Source organism: Eleginops maclovinus, chromosome 20 (genome assembly GCF_036324505.1).
Source record: "Eleginops maclovinus isolate JMC-PN-2008 ecotype Puerto Natales chromosome 20, JC_Emac_rtc_rv5, whole genome shotgun sequence".
NCBI lineage: Eukaryota > Metazoa > Chordata > Actinopteri > Perciformes > Eleginopidae > Eleginops > Eleginops maclovinus.
In genome coordinates this window covers 4,644,620-4,659,969 of record NC_086368.1, presented here as the reverse complement: position 1 = coordinate 4,659,969, position 15,350 = coordinate 4,644,620, and the positions used below count along the sequence as shown (strand labels likewise).

General features: G+C 39.6%; 1 protein-coding gene across 2 annotated transcripts in view; it reads right to left on the bottom strand.

Moving 5' to 3' along the window:
* Positions 1 to 15,350, bottom strand: part of rims4 (regulating synaptic membrane exocytosis 4) — a 58,470-nt gene that overhangs the window by 15,183 nt on the left and 27,937 nt on the right. For both annotated transcript variants that reach the window (XM_063911383.1, XM_063911384.1), the window contains exons 2-4: positions 14,934 to 15,078; positions 5,017 to 5,129; positions 1,789 to 1,890 (exon numbers count right to left, since the gene is read on the bottom strand). In XM_063911383.1, the coding sequence (XP_063767453.1) occupies positions 1,789 to 1,890; positions 5,017 to 5,129; positions 14,934 to 15,078 (360 nt within the window). The remainder of the gene's footprint in view (positions 1 to 1,788; positions 1,891 to 5,016; positions 5,130 to 14,933; positions 15,079 to 15,350) is intronic.

Below are 15,350 nucleotides of genomic sequence, written 5' to 3'. Positions count from 1 at the left end.
CTCAAGTAGAATCTGATTATGATATATTTCAGGCGTACTGATGCATAAAGCTGAGAGTTAGGTGTAGATGGAAGGGCCAGTGTCCACATAAGGCCTTTATTTCTGAGCGACAGTATCTCTTTGTCCAATGAGAGAAGGCGCAGGAAGGCACCGTGCCATTTAAGTTGAAATATATCAACTTTCCCAAAAATGCTTTCCCAATGCCGTGACGTCACTGGAGAAATTGCATGAAAAGCTTATTTTGGGCGTTGTCGGTCCAGTGAAAAAAAAGACCAAACGTTTTTGGGAGTAAATCGACCAGATGGACACCGGATGTTGCTGCCGGTGAGTGTGAGACTTTTATCGTCCTCTTCCCTCGCTATATGACTGTCAGACCAAACGACGACAAACTCATATTATACATGATGAAAAACAAGTATGATGGAAAATAAAATATATAGCACAAACAGACAAATCCATGCTAGACCGTCTTACAACGGCGTTGATATGATGGCGTTATATTGTTTTCATAGTAACAATAAAAGAGCACTGGGTTCTTTTCCCCAGCGCCCTGCCAATGCCTTTCTGCCGGAAAAAGAGGCTATGAGGAGACAGGCAGAAAATGTGTGTTATTATTGCACCTCTCCAATAACTCCACAAAGTACTTTTGAATGTGAGAACAAAAGTTCCTATTCTTGTACATTCTGTTTTCCATGTACGTGTATGTAGACTTCTTCTTGCAGTATTTGTATTTTATTTGCATGTACTTACACATTTTGCACAAACTCTTGTAGCATTTTATTTCTATTCTGTTATTTCTTTCACCTTTTTGTTTTGTTTTATGTCCTATATATCATCATGTTCCATTGTTGAAGGAGCCTTGGACTTAAGTTTTTCATTGCCCTATCTACACTGTAGCTACTGTGCTTATGACAATAAAGCCTTTTTAATTGAATTTTGAATTATTGTTGGCTTTTAAACCTTTCAGATTTTTTGGATTCATGAGTAAAGAGTATTCTGTCTGTGATTTCTTTTGGTCGTACATGGATTTATAGCTAACCAACTATTTCCTGGTTGTTATACAATCAATGTCAAAGCATTTTTAAAACACACCACTGACAATATTTAAGCTTGCAGATATGACTTTCTTTAAGATACATATACTACAGAGCAGCATATAAAAATCAGAGCAACATGCTGCGTGTTCCACTGCAGTAATGTAGACCTTACTTATTCATCAGATCACCTCGTTCTGCTCGCTGTGTTAACTCCCTGAGCACTGGAAACACAATTTCCTCCTTTTGGCTCATGCATCTTTCATATCATAACTGTGTTTTTGTAGGATATATCCCAATAGGTTTTAAATGTCAGCTGCCGGCAGTTCTGTTTGTCAGCAGCTGATGCTATTTGCTGTCTTCTGGTGCATTCATGTTCTGTGGAAACCTTGATTACCTAAGACATGTCTGACACTGGATGAACAATAGGGTAAGACACCAAATTTGATTTGGTGCTTTGAGCATCTGACGTTCTGAGAAAAAGTGACATCCTGTAGAAAACAATGCTTTTGATTGACCTGAAAACACCATTACAGTTTATTACAGCAGGTGTGACATTTTTTTTACAAGGTATTGTTGTTATTACTGGCTGCTACTTAACCTCTTTTTTGTGCTTAATTATTTTGGCTAATAATTGTATTTATCCACGGATGTGTTATTAACTGCATTATATCTGCACTGTGACAATGAACATTTCCAAGATTTGGGACAGATAAAGGATTTTCTGATTGTGATTTAGATCTTGGTAAGTTACCTGGAGGTCCCTTTGAACCTGGTTTCATGGTGAGTCCTCTGGCCTGGATGACCTCCACCTCCAGACTTCCATTCCTCTCCAGCAGACCGATCTCCACGTCACCTGGATGGATGAAACACAGGTGCACTTTAAAAATGATGTTTTATGGAGGTGTTTATCATTAGAATGATACAAAATTTGGACCTCAAGTTCTGTTGGAATGTTACATAAATAAAAAGTGAGGAAAAATAGTGAAATACAGTAGTACATATGGTGGCATTGTAAACCAATAACCCATTTCTGTACATGCGTAGGAGCGTCGTAAATCCAGAGCACAAGCAAATATGCAACTTCAACAAATTCCAAGAGGAATTCTGGATTTTGTGGAAAAACATTTGAATGGATTTCTATGAGCCCACAAGTGGATACAGGAATCTGAAGAAAGGTTTGAGAATAAGAAAGAAGTGTTCATGTGATGCTCATTAAATGAACGTTCAACGTCCATTGGAACAAGAGCTAGATTTCATTCAAACATGTAATAAACACTAAATATGTATATCCACCTGGGGTTTGTGAACACTTTACAATGATTGTAATAATGAGTGACAGTATTTGAACTTATAAATACATTAATCAGAAGTGAAGTCCTTCAAGTTGTTTATTGCAGACTGCAGAGACTTTTCTGAGATGGACAGGAAAAGAGCAAATGCTGACAAGGAGAGTAGTCACAGTACTGTCTAGAGAGCACACGGCACTTAGTTGTTGTTTTTTCATCTGTTATGCAACCTTGAAGTACTTCGATGTCTGTCTATGTAGTTTTGGAATTAAAAAGACAAAATTGATAATCAAAAATAACCTTTGGTTTTTGCACGCCTTTGCATTGATACATTAACATCAGGTGAGTCTTGGCTTCCAATCCAATTAGTATTTTAGCCTGTTTTAGTTCATTGTTTTTATTTCATCTTCACTGTGGAGAGTAGAAAGGACATTGAACTCTTTGCCATTTCAAGTAGTTCAAAAGAAAATGACAATTGCTCGGTGACGACCCGTAAAAGTTGTAACACTTCTTTGCAATGGCAGCTAATTATAAAATGGTGGCCACTTCAAAAATCCTCCTTTGTTGAGATAGGAATAATACTCTAATTCTATTTCTGTGGTCTCAACACTCACTTTGTCTCAACACACAAACATTTTTGAAAATGTTGACTTTACACACGTTGAAGGACCTGAGCCTCCTCAGGAAGAACAGCTTGCTCAGGACGGAACAGAGCAAGCTGTTCTTCCTGAGGGGGCTCAGGTCCTTCAACGTGTGCATGAGGCTGCTGCAGACGCTCTACCAGTCTGTGGGGGCCAGTGTGCTCTTCTTTGCCGTGGTGTGCTGGGGGGGGGAAACACCAACAAAAGGGATGCTGACAGGCTGAACAAGCTGGTGAGGAAGGCTAGCTCTGTTGTTGGAGTTAAACTGGACAATCTGAAAGAGGTGGCTGAGGGGAGGACGAGGAGGAAACTGGACAGTATCCTGGATAACCCCTCCCAACCCCTCCATGCAGAGCTAGTGAAGATGAGGAGTACGTTCAGCCTCAGACTCATCCCACCTCGGCACAGCACTAAGCGCCTGGGAAACAGCCATCAGGCTGCACAACAAGGGGTTAACCATGTGACTCACTGACAATAACCCGGACTGCAAATAAAACCTGCAATTTTGCACAATAACTTTCACCCGTATGAATCAATGTAAATATATACAAATTGTGCATATGTTCATTGAAGTCCTTGATTCTGTTTTTTTGTTTTAACGGATACTTAGCTGTACATCATTTTAATTATTTATTTTTGTTTTATTAGGCACGTCCAGCTGGGAAGAGACCGAGGGGTAGACCTAGGACCAGGTGGAGGGATTATATCTCTTCGCTGGCCTGGGAGCGCCTTGGAATCCCCCAGTCAGAGCTGGTTGATGTGGCCAGGGAAAGGAAAGTTTGGGGCTCTCTGCTGGAGCTTCTACCTCCGCGACCCTGACGGATAAGCGGGAGAAGATGGATGGATGGATGTTTTATTATCCTGTGTGAACCACACTGTCCTGTTTTTCACTCTTATTCTGTTACTGCTTAAACCACTGAATAAAGGTACATCTTATCTTATCTTAACTTATCTTATCTTTAATTAAATGTACTGTGTCAACAGATTCCACCTAATTGTATTGTATTATGATAGTTGAAAGCAATAATATTTAGTTGAACCATTATATTTTTTCTAAATGTAATACTATTGCTTTCATCTAACCTAACACAGTTATGTGTCATTTTTTGACACAATACATTTAATTAAAGTCAACCTTTCAACGTTTTTTTGTGCACTCTTGTTTTCACCTGCATAAACTGCTGTTATTTAAACCATGATAAAATAATTGCACCAGAAAACAAAGTTAAAAGGTTGCAGGTAAAGAGGGTAGTGTCCCATTTTCCACTCACTGGAAGTCACATTGGAAAGTTTTCAGCAAAATATCCCCAGAATGACGAATGCATTCCTTTGAAAGTGACAGATGACGGCCAAATTATTCTTGGTCCTCTGACATCAGATAATGTTGGCCTGGACAGCAGGTTTGGAGAGGAAGGGGTCCAGTCAGTGCCACTGTTGTCGGGCCAAGGACACTCTCTGGCTGCCAGCGAGGAAACTGACCCACTTACAGTAGATCACTGCTTTGGAGGATGGGCTGCATACAATAAATCCACTATACGGCCTGGATATGAATAAGTGCATGGGTCGATGAGAAACACCCTGAGGTGGAAAATAGCTCTGATTTACGAGGCACTTTTTTTGCCAGTGTGCAATGATTTCAGCAGTTTTATGAGGAAATAAGCTGTTTTTATTTTCAATTTAAAAATGTGTTTTTATGGGTAGAGTTTGAGAGGCTTTTACAAAATAGAGGTTATAGTTGTGACACTCAAATGTGAGTAATTTCCTTCCTTACTTAGAGATAAGAAAATGAAGACGGATGGATTACGTTTTTAGTCTTGCGGAAGCCATCTGTTATACCAGAGATGAACTGGTGAGAGGCCTTCGTTGCTGTAAGGGGAAAGGGCTTTGCAAAATGTTTGTAATTAAAATTACTTTTCTAGAAAACACAACATTTGCCGGATGTAATGTGACTTCCAGTGTAAACTGCCACTTACGGTCTTCTATCTGAGTATGGATACTGAATTAATGATTTGTTAGACAGTTAATGACATCTCTGTAAATCTCTTTTCTCACCCATGGATGTTGTCGCCAGCGTCTGTCGGCCAACAAACTGAGCTGGTCCCATCCCATCCAGGAAGTCGCTGAACTGTGCATCCGACGCCAAACACATACCACTATAGTTCAGGCTGCAGGGAGAGAAAGAAGGGGAGACAGGTGGTTAAACATGACCAGGCTACTGACTTCCGTTAGCTAGAGAAGGTGAAAAGCCAATAAAAAAAACAGTCTGGATGAATAAGAAGATAAAAACAGGAAGTGATAACTCCTAGTACAGTTTTGGTAAACCCCGAAAATTCTAATTGGCTCTCTGAACTCAGACTGTTGGCTCTAGAGTTTGACCCCCCCTGTGTCCTTGTTTTGTCTGTGTTTGTGTGTGTAAGCATAGAAATCAGCACTGAGTGCTTTGGTGGACGAGTGCCAGGGATACTACAACTGTGTGTGTGTGTGTGTGTGTGTGTGTGTGTGTGTGTGTGTGTGTGTGTGTGTGTGTGTGTGTGTGTGTGTGTGTGTGTGTGTGTGTGTGTGTGTGTTCAACGGAAGGACAAATCCACCCTGACATGTTCTGATGCTGATGTACAGTGGGGCAAAAAAGTATTTAGTCAGCCACCACTACTGCAAGTTCTCCCATTTAAAAAGATGAGAGAGGCCTGTAATTTTCATCATAGGTACACCTCAACTATGAGAGACAGAATGAGAAAAAACAATCCAGGAAATCACATTGTAGGATTTTTAATGAATTAATTGGTAAATTCCTCGGTAAAATAAGTATTTGGTCACCTACAAACAAGCAAGATTTCTGGCTCTCACAGACCTGTAACTTCTTTAAGAGGCTCCTCTGTCCTCCACTCGTTACCTGTATTAATGGCACCTTTTTGAACTCGTTATCAGTATAAAAGACACCTGTCCACAACCTCAAACAGTCATACTCCAAACTCCACTATGGCCAAGACCAAAGAGCTGTCAAATGAGACCAGAGACAAAATTGTAGACCTGCACCAGGCTGGGAAAACTGAATCTGCAATAGGTAAGCAGCTTGGTGTGAGGAAATCAACTGTTGGAGCAATTATTAGAAAATGGAAGACATACAAGACCACTGCTAATCTCCCTCCATCTGGGGCTCCACGCAAGATCTCACCCCGTGGGGTCAAAATGATCACAAGAACGGTGAGCAAAAATCCCAGAACCACACGGGGGGACCTAGTGAATGACCTGCAGAGAGCTGGGACCAAAGTAACAGAGGCTACCATCAGTAACACACTATGCCGCCAGGGACTTAAATCCTGCAGTTCCAGACGTGTCCCCCTGCTTAAGCCAGTACATGTCCAGGCCCGTCTGAAGTTTGCTGGATGATCCAGAAGAGGATTGGGAGAATGTCATATGGTCAGATGAAACCAAAATAGAACTTTTTGGTAAAAACTCAACTCGTCGTGTTTGGAGGAGAAAGAATGCAGAGTTGCATCCAAAGAACACCATACCTACTGTGAAGCATGGGAGTGGAAACATCATGCTTTGGGGCTGTTTTTCTGCAAAGGGACCAGGACGACTGATCCGTGTAAAGGAAAGAATGAATGGGGCCATGTATCGTGAGATTTTGAGTGAAAACCTCCTTCCATAAGCAAGGGCACTGAAGATGAAGCGTGGCTGGGTCTTTCAGCATGACAATGATCCCAAACACACCGCCAGGGCAACGAAGGAGTGGCTTCGTAAGAAGCATTTCAAGGTCCTGGAGTGGCCTAGCCAGTCTCCAGATCTCAACCCCATAGAAAATCTTTGGAGGGAGTTGAAAGTCCGTGTTGCCCAGCGACAGCCCCAAAACATCACTGCTTTAGAGGAGATCTGCATGGAGGAATGGGCCAAAATACCAGCAACAGTGTGTGAAAACCTTGTGAAGACTTACAGAAAACGTTTGACCTCTGTCATTGCCAACAAAGGGTATATAACAAAGTATTGAGATGAACTTTTGTTATTGACCAAATACTTATTTTCCACAATCATTTGAAAATAAATTCATTAAAAATCCTACAATGTGATTTCCTGGATTTCTTTTTCTCATTCTGTCTCTCATAGTTGAGGTATACCTATGATAAAAATTACAGGCCTCTCTCATCTTTTTAAATGGGAGAACTTGCACAATTGGTGACTGACTAAATACTTTTTTGCCCCACTGTATATCATCAATCTGTGATGCTCAACATGTACTGTATCTGAACCAAGATGGCACCCACTCACTGTAGATTGCTGTTTGTATTAGGAGCATCGGTTCCTGTGAGCGGCTTTCCGTAGGTACTGCAAACAAGGCTTACATTAGTTCAGCTCCTTAGACTTCCTTTCGGGGTGTGTGTGACGGCGATGGATTAATTGACATACACTACATCATATTTATACATACAGTATACCTCACTTGTTAATTTCACACTTAGACACTATCGTGAACAAACGTTGTGATTCGGTCTGTTATTGAAAGAAAGGGGGCAGGGACAGGCAAAAATGATTGCCACGTTGAGGAGGCTGCTACTGAAGTTGCCAACTCTGCCTATCATTTCACATTTATTTTGCAAGTTTTGTATGCACCTCCTGTGCCTTAAAATGAACATGTCTCATCTAATGCCAAGAAAAGAGGAAACGGGTTAATGTGGAGTTGGATAACACGTAAAATCCAACAGCCAATGCCAATGCATTGTGTTCAAGTTTGGCCCCAAGCAATGGAGAACACAAGGCTAATCAGCCTAAGTGTTCTCCATTGCTTGGGGTGTCTGTTTTTTGTGACTATTGGATGTATAAAAATAACTTTATACAGCATTGTAGGTGGGGCCCTGTTTATTCCAGTAAACACTGCTCAGCAGCGCATGGTTCCAAAAAGAGTATACAATTACCCAGATCTTTTGGTGATAGTCTGCAGCCATGGGGTCGATAGAGAATGGGCACTCGTGTTTTCCTTTAACAACAGCTTCTTAAGATGCTTTGTCAGCCCTCATTCACAGGTACGTAGGACAGAGAATTACCCTGATGACCTAGTATTGGATTTTATCACTTTCGGACTCACTGGTGGAATTAAAGCCATTTGAGTGTTCGTAATCGGAAAATTGATTACCTTAAGCATTTTTTTGGCTGATATACAGACAGAGATTCCAACTAATGACATGAGGTAACCCACACTACAAAAAAATGATTCAAAGCCATTTGGGCTTGATTGGGACATCTGTTCCACCAAAAATGCATAGTGGTTTTAAATTGTTAGACAAAAGTCAATAATACAAATCGCTCCTATATACTGTTAACTTATTTAGCAATCTAGCTTCTTATGTCACTAACTGCCAGCTATAGCTAATGGGCAGTTAGATAAGCCTGCTAGCTTGGTCAAATGTTGCTACTCGCTAGCACATGCATTCTTTGTAGCTAGCTATAGTGGTTTCCCAACTAATAAGCTAACCAACAAACCTTTCAAGTTGTCAATCCATCGCCAAACATCCACCAGCAACTCACTTGTACCACTTCCAATGATGACCAGGCAATTAGCAAGTTACATTCATGCTAACATTCTACACAAATAGTTTTTACTCTGGTGAGGATATATTGTAATCATTATCTTCTTCTTTCCTTCCTTTGACCTTCAGCTCTGTCCTTGTCTCTTCTTTCATATTTCATTCTTGTTTACAGAGATAATTGAACTGGAAAAGGTATTCAAATATTTACTGGGTTGTTCCAACAAGGTCACACAAAGGCACAATGGCTCACATCACAACAACAGTCCTTACAAAATTATTAACAAGGCGGTCTCTCTCCAATAAAATAAAGACACAAATTCGCTTAGCCTAGATGAGTCATTTATGCAGATGTTAGTAAACATTCAATAATTATCAATTTATTCTCCTGATATTTAGTTGTGTGTTCTTTTGTTGACGTGTGTTTCTGACTCTTTTTGTATTGTTGGTTTCCAGGGTTTCCAGTCCTGTTGTTGCAAGTGCTGCAATATATAAATTATATTGATGTAATAAATCAACAAAACTGAGATTGAAAGACATTATAATGAGGTAAACTCATGTGTGTGTGTGTGTGTGTGTGTGTGTGTGTGTGTGTGTGTGTGTGTGTGTGTGTGTGTGTGTGTGTGTGTGTGTGTGTGTGTGTGTGTGTGTGTGTGTGTGTGTGTGTGTGTGTGTGTGTGTGTGTGTGTGTGTGTGAGTGCTGATATGCTATAAATCAAGCAACATTAGCCGAGTGGGTATTACTGGGTGATAAAATCCAGAGCTTTAGATTATAATATTGGTGTGTGAGGCACATCTGAGGATTACCCAGCAGTTTCACAGAAATATGATGCGCTATGTAAACTGCAGGCAGATCACTAACAGGAAATACTCTGTTTCCTATAACCTTTTGTATGTACATTATCAATCATGTTTTGTATATGATTAAGTCAAAGAATGCTTTGAAATAGTTTACGTGAATAAAGATACAAAATACTTCCTTTACCTTAACTGGACCAATGATGACAACTGTACTGTCCTCTGGATTGTTGTTGTAGTAAACATCCAAAGTAAGAGCTCTTAAAAGTCTTATCTCATGCTTATTTTTCTTGATATAAGGCCTATAAAATATGTTTATAACAGCTATTTTTCTTCATATTTGTATTTTTTGTCTCTACTGAGACATGTCTCCATGCTTTAATGTTCAAAAGGTTTTTATATTTCTCATACTGCCGGTGCTGTAGCACCTCTTTTCACCCTCTGTCTGAAACCAGAGCCCAGCCTGCTCTGATTGGTTAGCTGGCCTCTTCTGTGTGTGTCAGAAAGGTCCCGCCCTTCGCCTATCATGTACATTATATTGGAATGCTAGCCAATAGAAGCGTGAGTGTGAAGTAATGATGTCATTATGTTCCTGAAGCAAACAAGGGACTCCAATGGAGCGTTTCAGGCAGTGTGGGAGAGAAACTGACTCCACCAATTACATTAAAAACCTTTAGAACACACTACAGGAAAGGGAAAAACTAATTCAAGCTAATAAAATAAAAGTGTCACATACCGATACAGCATTACATTTTCTAACAAAACATCTTTTGCCATTGCAATATATAAGTACATACAAAAGAGATTTATGAGACCATGTTGCAAAATGCCAGCATTTCAAGAAGGCTACCTAAAAATAATAACAACTCAAACCCAATGAAATGTCCACGCTGTCTTTACAGAAAATATGCATATTGTGAAGTCACATGACCTCTCCAGAGAGAATGATGTGAAATGCAAAATTCCCTTCACTCCACTTCACAGCCATAGCCAACCATTCCTGCCCCATCACTTCCGCAAGCACAAACACAAACACACGGGTCCTAAATTAACCAATAAATCAATAAGCTCATAAGTGTGATTGGATGGTGGTAGTGCTTATTCATGGTCGTGCATATGCAGGCACAGCGCTCTTCAATCAGCAGCCCGAGCCAAACAGCTGACGAGAGGGAGGAATGCTGCTGATGATTTAAATAATGTTGTGGTGGAGCTTTCTTTAATGATTTAACTGTTATTTTTCTAATGTAATGCTGCTTGTCGCTGAGAGCAAATGAACAGGCTTACATTTTGAGCACTCAACTTCTCTGGCAGGATCAAAAGATACAAATTGACTATATAACAAAAGTATGACTATAGTCATTTCCTAACTTTACCAAGACTTTGGTTAAGGCCATCTGGTGTTTACCCGAAAAACTAAAGTGGTTTAGGAACAACTTTTCCCTGAAATGTTTATCCATCAATAATGCTTTACCCGCTTATACTTTGCAGGGTCACTACTGCAAGTTAAGCTTGTAGACAAACGACAGTTGTTAAACAGTTTATATAAAAGTTGAAAGATTTAGGAACAAGCATGGGGAATATATAATTTGACCTCCTCAATGAGCATTTCAATAGCCAGATGTCCATCAAAACAAAAAGCATATATTTCAAATTCCAAGACAATAGGCAAAAGGAATGAATGGTAATGAACATTATTCCCTTAGGGAAATACTGGGAGATGTGTTATAGAGATAAGCAGTGGGTCATTCATCAGACAGAAAACCTTTATAACATTGCAGTAGTCACAATTACATTATTTAAAAAGCACTGCTTTTATGGCCATTTGTTTTATAATGTTTGAGTCACATTCTTTATGTAGGTCATATATTGTTTTTTTGCATTATTTAAATAATAATAAAATTGCAAGTCTCCCCATCAAACACTTTTATGAAGCGTTCAAGGATGCTTCTTGCTTCTTTTGCACTAATATAACAATATATAATTTAAAGGTTTCAAAGGCAGTTATTAAGATTCTTCAATATGAAAATAGTAACAATAATGAATTATGTTTTCATTCGAACACTTCTCTTTTTGTCTGAAAAAAGATTCTAAAATCAAGTGTCCTTGCAACTTAATTTATTGGCAAAATTATACAGTATTTTTACCAAAGACCTAAAACCTCTGCTTAACTAGTTGCAGGTTTTAGCATGCTTTAGTTTTCACAAGCAGATACTGCAGGAAAACTAATGAATTACATTCAGTGAACACTTGACAGTTATGTTAATTAACAACATTTTTTCATTATGGTAATGAAAAACATAATCCGAATTTCATTATGTTTCTTTCAAAGCATATTTGAAATAGCAAATTAGAAGGATATAAATATAATGCCTGAGAGAGAGGGTTGCAACTGTGACGGGACGGAACAAACAATGTGGGGTCTGAGTAACATAGAACACACTTTTCCTTCCTACTGCACTGACTCTCTGACACTTCCTCATTATTTAACACAACTTTTCTACAACTATTCTATATTAACATACTGCATTTTAACCTTATCTGTTTAAGGCCCATAACATCTCTTTTTAGCACACAGCTGCATATGGTATGGTATGACTCTAATACATACTTTATTTCTTGATTTAACACAACATCAAACCGTTTGTAGAGTTTTGGTTAGAACACGCTAGCATTATTATAATTCAGCTGAAATACAGGGGTTGGGAGGATCACTTGTACTTGAAAAACTATTCCGTTAAAACTATTAGTTACTAGCAAAATAAAATATATCAAAATATAAAAGTAATGTAACCAGATTTCTTTTGACTGCTTTTCGATTACTTCAATATCACAGAAAATGCTCCGCTCACACTAAAAGTATATTAGCCTACAGATCAGAAGAAATGCTGCTTAAACCACTGAATTTCCCCACAGGGATTAATAAAGGTACATCTTATCTTAAATAACATCTGATTCTTTAACAACAAACACTAAATGCACTTTTTTAGGTTTTATTAACAATTTTTAGACCTGTAACAGTATTCTGATTACTTCCTTTCTTATGTAACTGCAAGGGAATACAGTAACCTTTTTTAATTTAACCCTGCTAATGTAATCCCTGTTACATGTTATCTGTTACTCCCCAAGCATACTGACACTATTTTGGGATACGAGTTAGACAATATGTCCATGCCTGACTTTTTATTACCACAACGACAATGTAGCAATTGTGCATTACAATAAAGCCTTCCAAGTATGAATGAAAATAAATATGTTTCTTAATGCGCTTAATAATGCTCTCTCTGAGTTTCTCCTCCGGGTATCTTTAAACCTTTCTGCTTCAATCAGTCTGTCGGTCGGCCTCGTCCTGTTTATGTAACTTCAGATATTGAAGCTAGCTGGCACTGATCTGCTGTGTGTGTGTATGTGTGTGTGTGTGTGTGTGTGTGTGTGTGTGTGTGTGTGTGTGTGTGTGTGTGTGTGTGTGTGTGTGTGTGTGTGTGTGTGTGTGTGTGTGTGTGTGTGTGTGTGTCTTCAGTAGTACTACACTGGCATAGCTGATGCCATTTTCCACTGGGCTTTACAGTATACTCTCTTTCTGTTTGTGCCATCACCCCTGCTATAGTTCATATTACATGTGAAGCAAAAATATACGACCAGGAGACATTTAAAGAGAAAGATCTAATAGATTTCCCAGTGTGGAACGTCTTATCATTCCTCAATGCTGCAAAGTGAATGGGAATGTTTTCTTTAATTGTAAAGAAAAAAGAAAAAGAAGATAGCTAAGAGAAGCAAAAAAAAGCTGGAGAAACACACAAGAAGAAGAAAAAATCACACCACCTTGTTTATTCTCCCTGAGCCTTATTCATTTTTTACTGGGTTGTTCCAACAAAGTCACACAAAGGCAAAGACATCAGCTCTCATCACAACAACAGTCCTTAGAAAATCTTTACACGGCAGTAACTCTGCAATATAATGAACACACAAAATCACTCAGCCCAGTCATATGCAGACGCAAGCAAACATTCAATCATTGCGGGTCATTTTGTATATTAAATAGGCCTTTTATTTGGTTCAGCTAGCAAAACCCTCAAATAAAATTGTGTTTATGAATGTAATGCCTTTTTCCCCAAGAATAAACCCATAAACTTCAAGCCTTATTGTAACCTACATCAGAATTAAAAATGAATGTATTACATAATTGATTGTCCTGCTGGCATGACTGCAACGACGACTAGACTGACGAAACTGCTTAAATATATATGGACATGTACATTGATTAAGTAATGTCCAACAGAAAATACTCAAACAGAGGGGGAAATGTATTGTGAATCCAGCCTGACAGTAATAGTGAGAAAATGTAGGTAAACTATAATTAATCGATTGAATGCAACAAATGAACCAGTGGCGCGCCAGGGGAGCGCTAGGGGGTGCTGCAGCTCCCCCTAGCATAGCCATAGCACCCCTTAAGCACCCCCAAGAAATGTATGTATTTGATGGTTGAGGCAAACATTCGGACTGTTTATAGTTATTTCTTTGTGATGCTCATTCATATAACATTAGGTCTAAGGAACAGAATACTGCAGATTCATTAGTCGGCGTGTTTGTAACTGCCAGCATGAGTTTGTGATCTTAGAATCTGAGTTTGAAATGTGAGCGATCCTGTCCATGACATGCGGCCAACTTGTGTTTACTTTTATGTTCAGAGCCAGAGGTGTGTTAGCCTTGTGAACCTTACACATATATGTCATGATCTGATCATCAAGCCTTCATTGTAACTGTCGCTGATATACTGTGTATGTGCATGTGCGAAATGTTGCAGTACAAAATTCTACTATGGGAAACCCTGAATGTTTGAGCACCCGATATGAAACGTCAAGCTACCCCACAGCACCCCCAAAAGAAAATCTCGCCACTGAAATGAACAGATCTTACAATGTAAGCATGTTTATTTTATATGTAGGTGGTTTGTGAATGTGTGCTTAAGTGTGCACTGCTATGTCGTCCAAACCACACCTATCCACATTTTAGAGGGAGAGAGTGGTCACTTTGCTCATGGTTGGATTCTAGCAGCAGACCTTTGCAGCATGTCATACCTCTCGCTGTTCCTTTGTTTCCTCTCTGCCAGCATGCCAGCTTCTCAATGTCTAGTTAAACTAACTACATTGTACTTTACATTAGACTCAGGGTTGTGATTGATTCCGTGTCTTATTTCAGACACTTTCTGTTAGTACACTGCCATGCGCTCACAATATCTTGTGTGAGCGCATGATTTTCCACCGTGTCAAAGGGCACACGGCTACTTTTACCCTCGTTGGAAGTGAAGTTTGCCACTGTTAGCTAGTTAGCTAGCTAGCAATGTTACTGTTGTGGTAGCAAATTAGTACGGACTTCTCATGTAAACCAAATACTTTGTTCACCGGAAAACCACTACAACTGCAGTCAAGGTGGGTCCTGCAACTTTGTCACCTAGCCATTATGTCAGTCATTGAGGGGGAGAAATGTCCAGCGTTTTACACATGCCTGTTGAACAGTTATGAATGCACTCATAGTGACTTTGGTCATACTTTACATTGGGATGCACTTATGCACTCAAAACAGCTTACGTGAGCAAAATTACGCAAATTGAGACACAGCATGTGTATACGAACCGGATCCGGATGAGTTACTTACTTTCCCTCGGAGCCGTAGCTGTTCATGCTGTCCTCTATGGACTCGTGGCTGGCCTGTCGGACTGTCCGGCTCGGCATCTCTACAGCCAGACCCGTCTCTGTGCTCCTCTGGATGCCTCCCTTCAACTTCCTGCCCTCTGTATCCACTGCAGGGAAACACATAGAAAAGCACATTAATTCAGCTGCTTTACACAAGTATGTGGAACTGATTTTTTTTACCCAAGCATCTGCAATGGCAGATCAGTTTGCTACGGGACCTTTGGACCCACCAACAAAAACCCACTGGTTTATTTCTTAGCTCAAAAATGGATGGCACTAGCTCCCTATTGATATCAGAGCTGCAGAAAGATAAAAAATATTCTGTCACAGAGTGAAATCCCAGCGGTTTGGAGTGCAACTTGGCCAATTAAATCTGGAA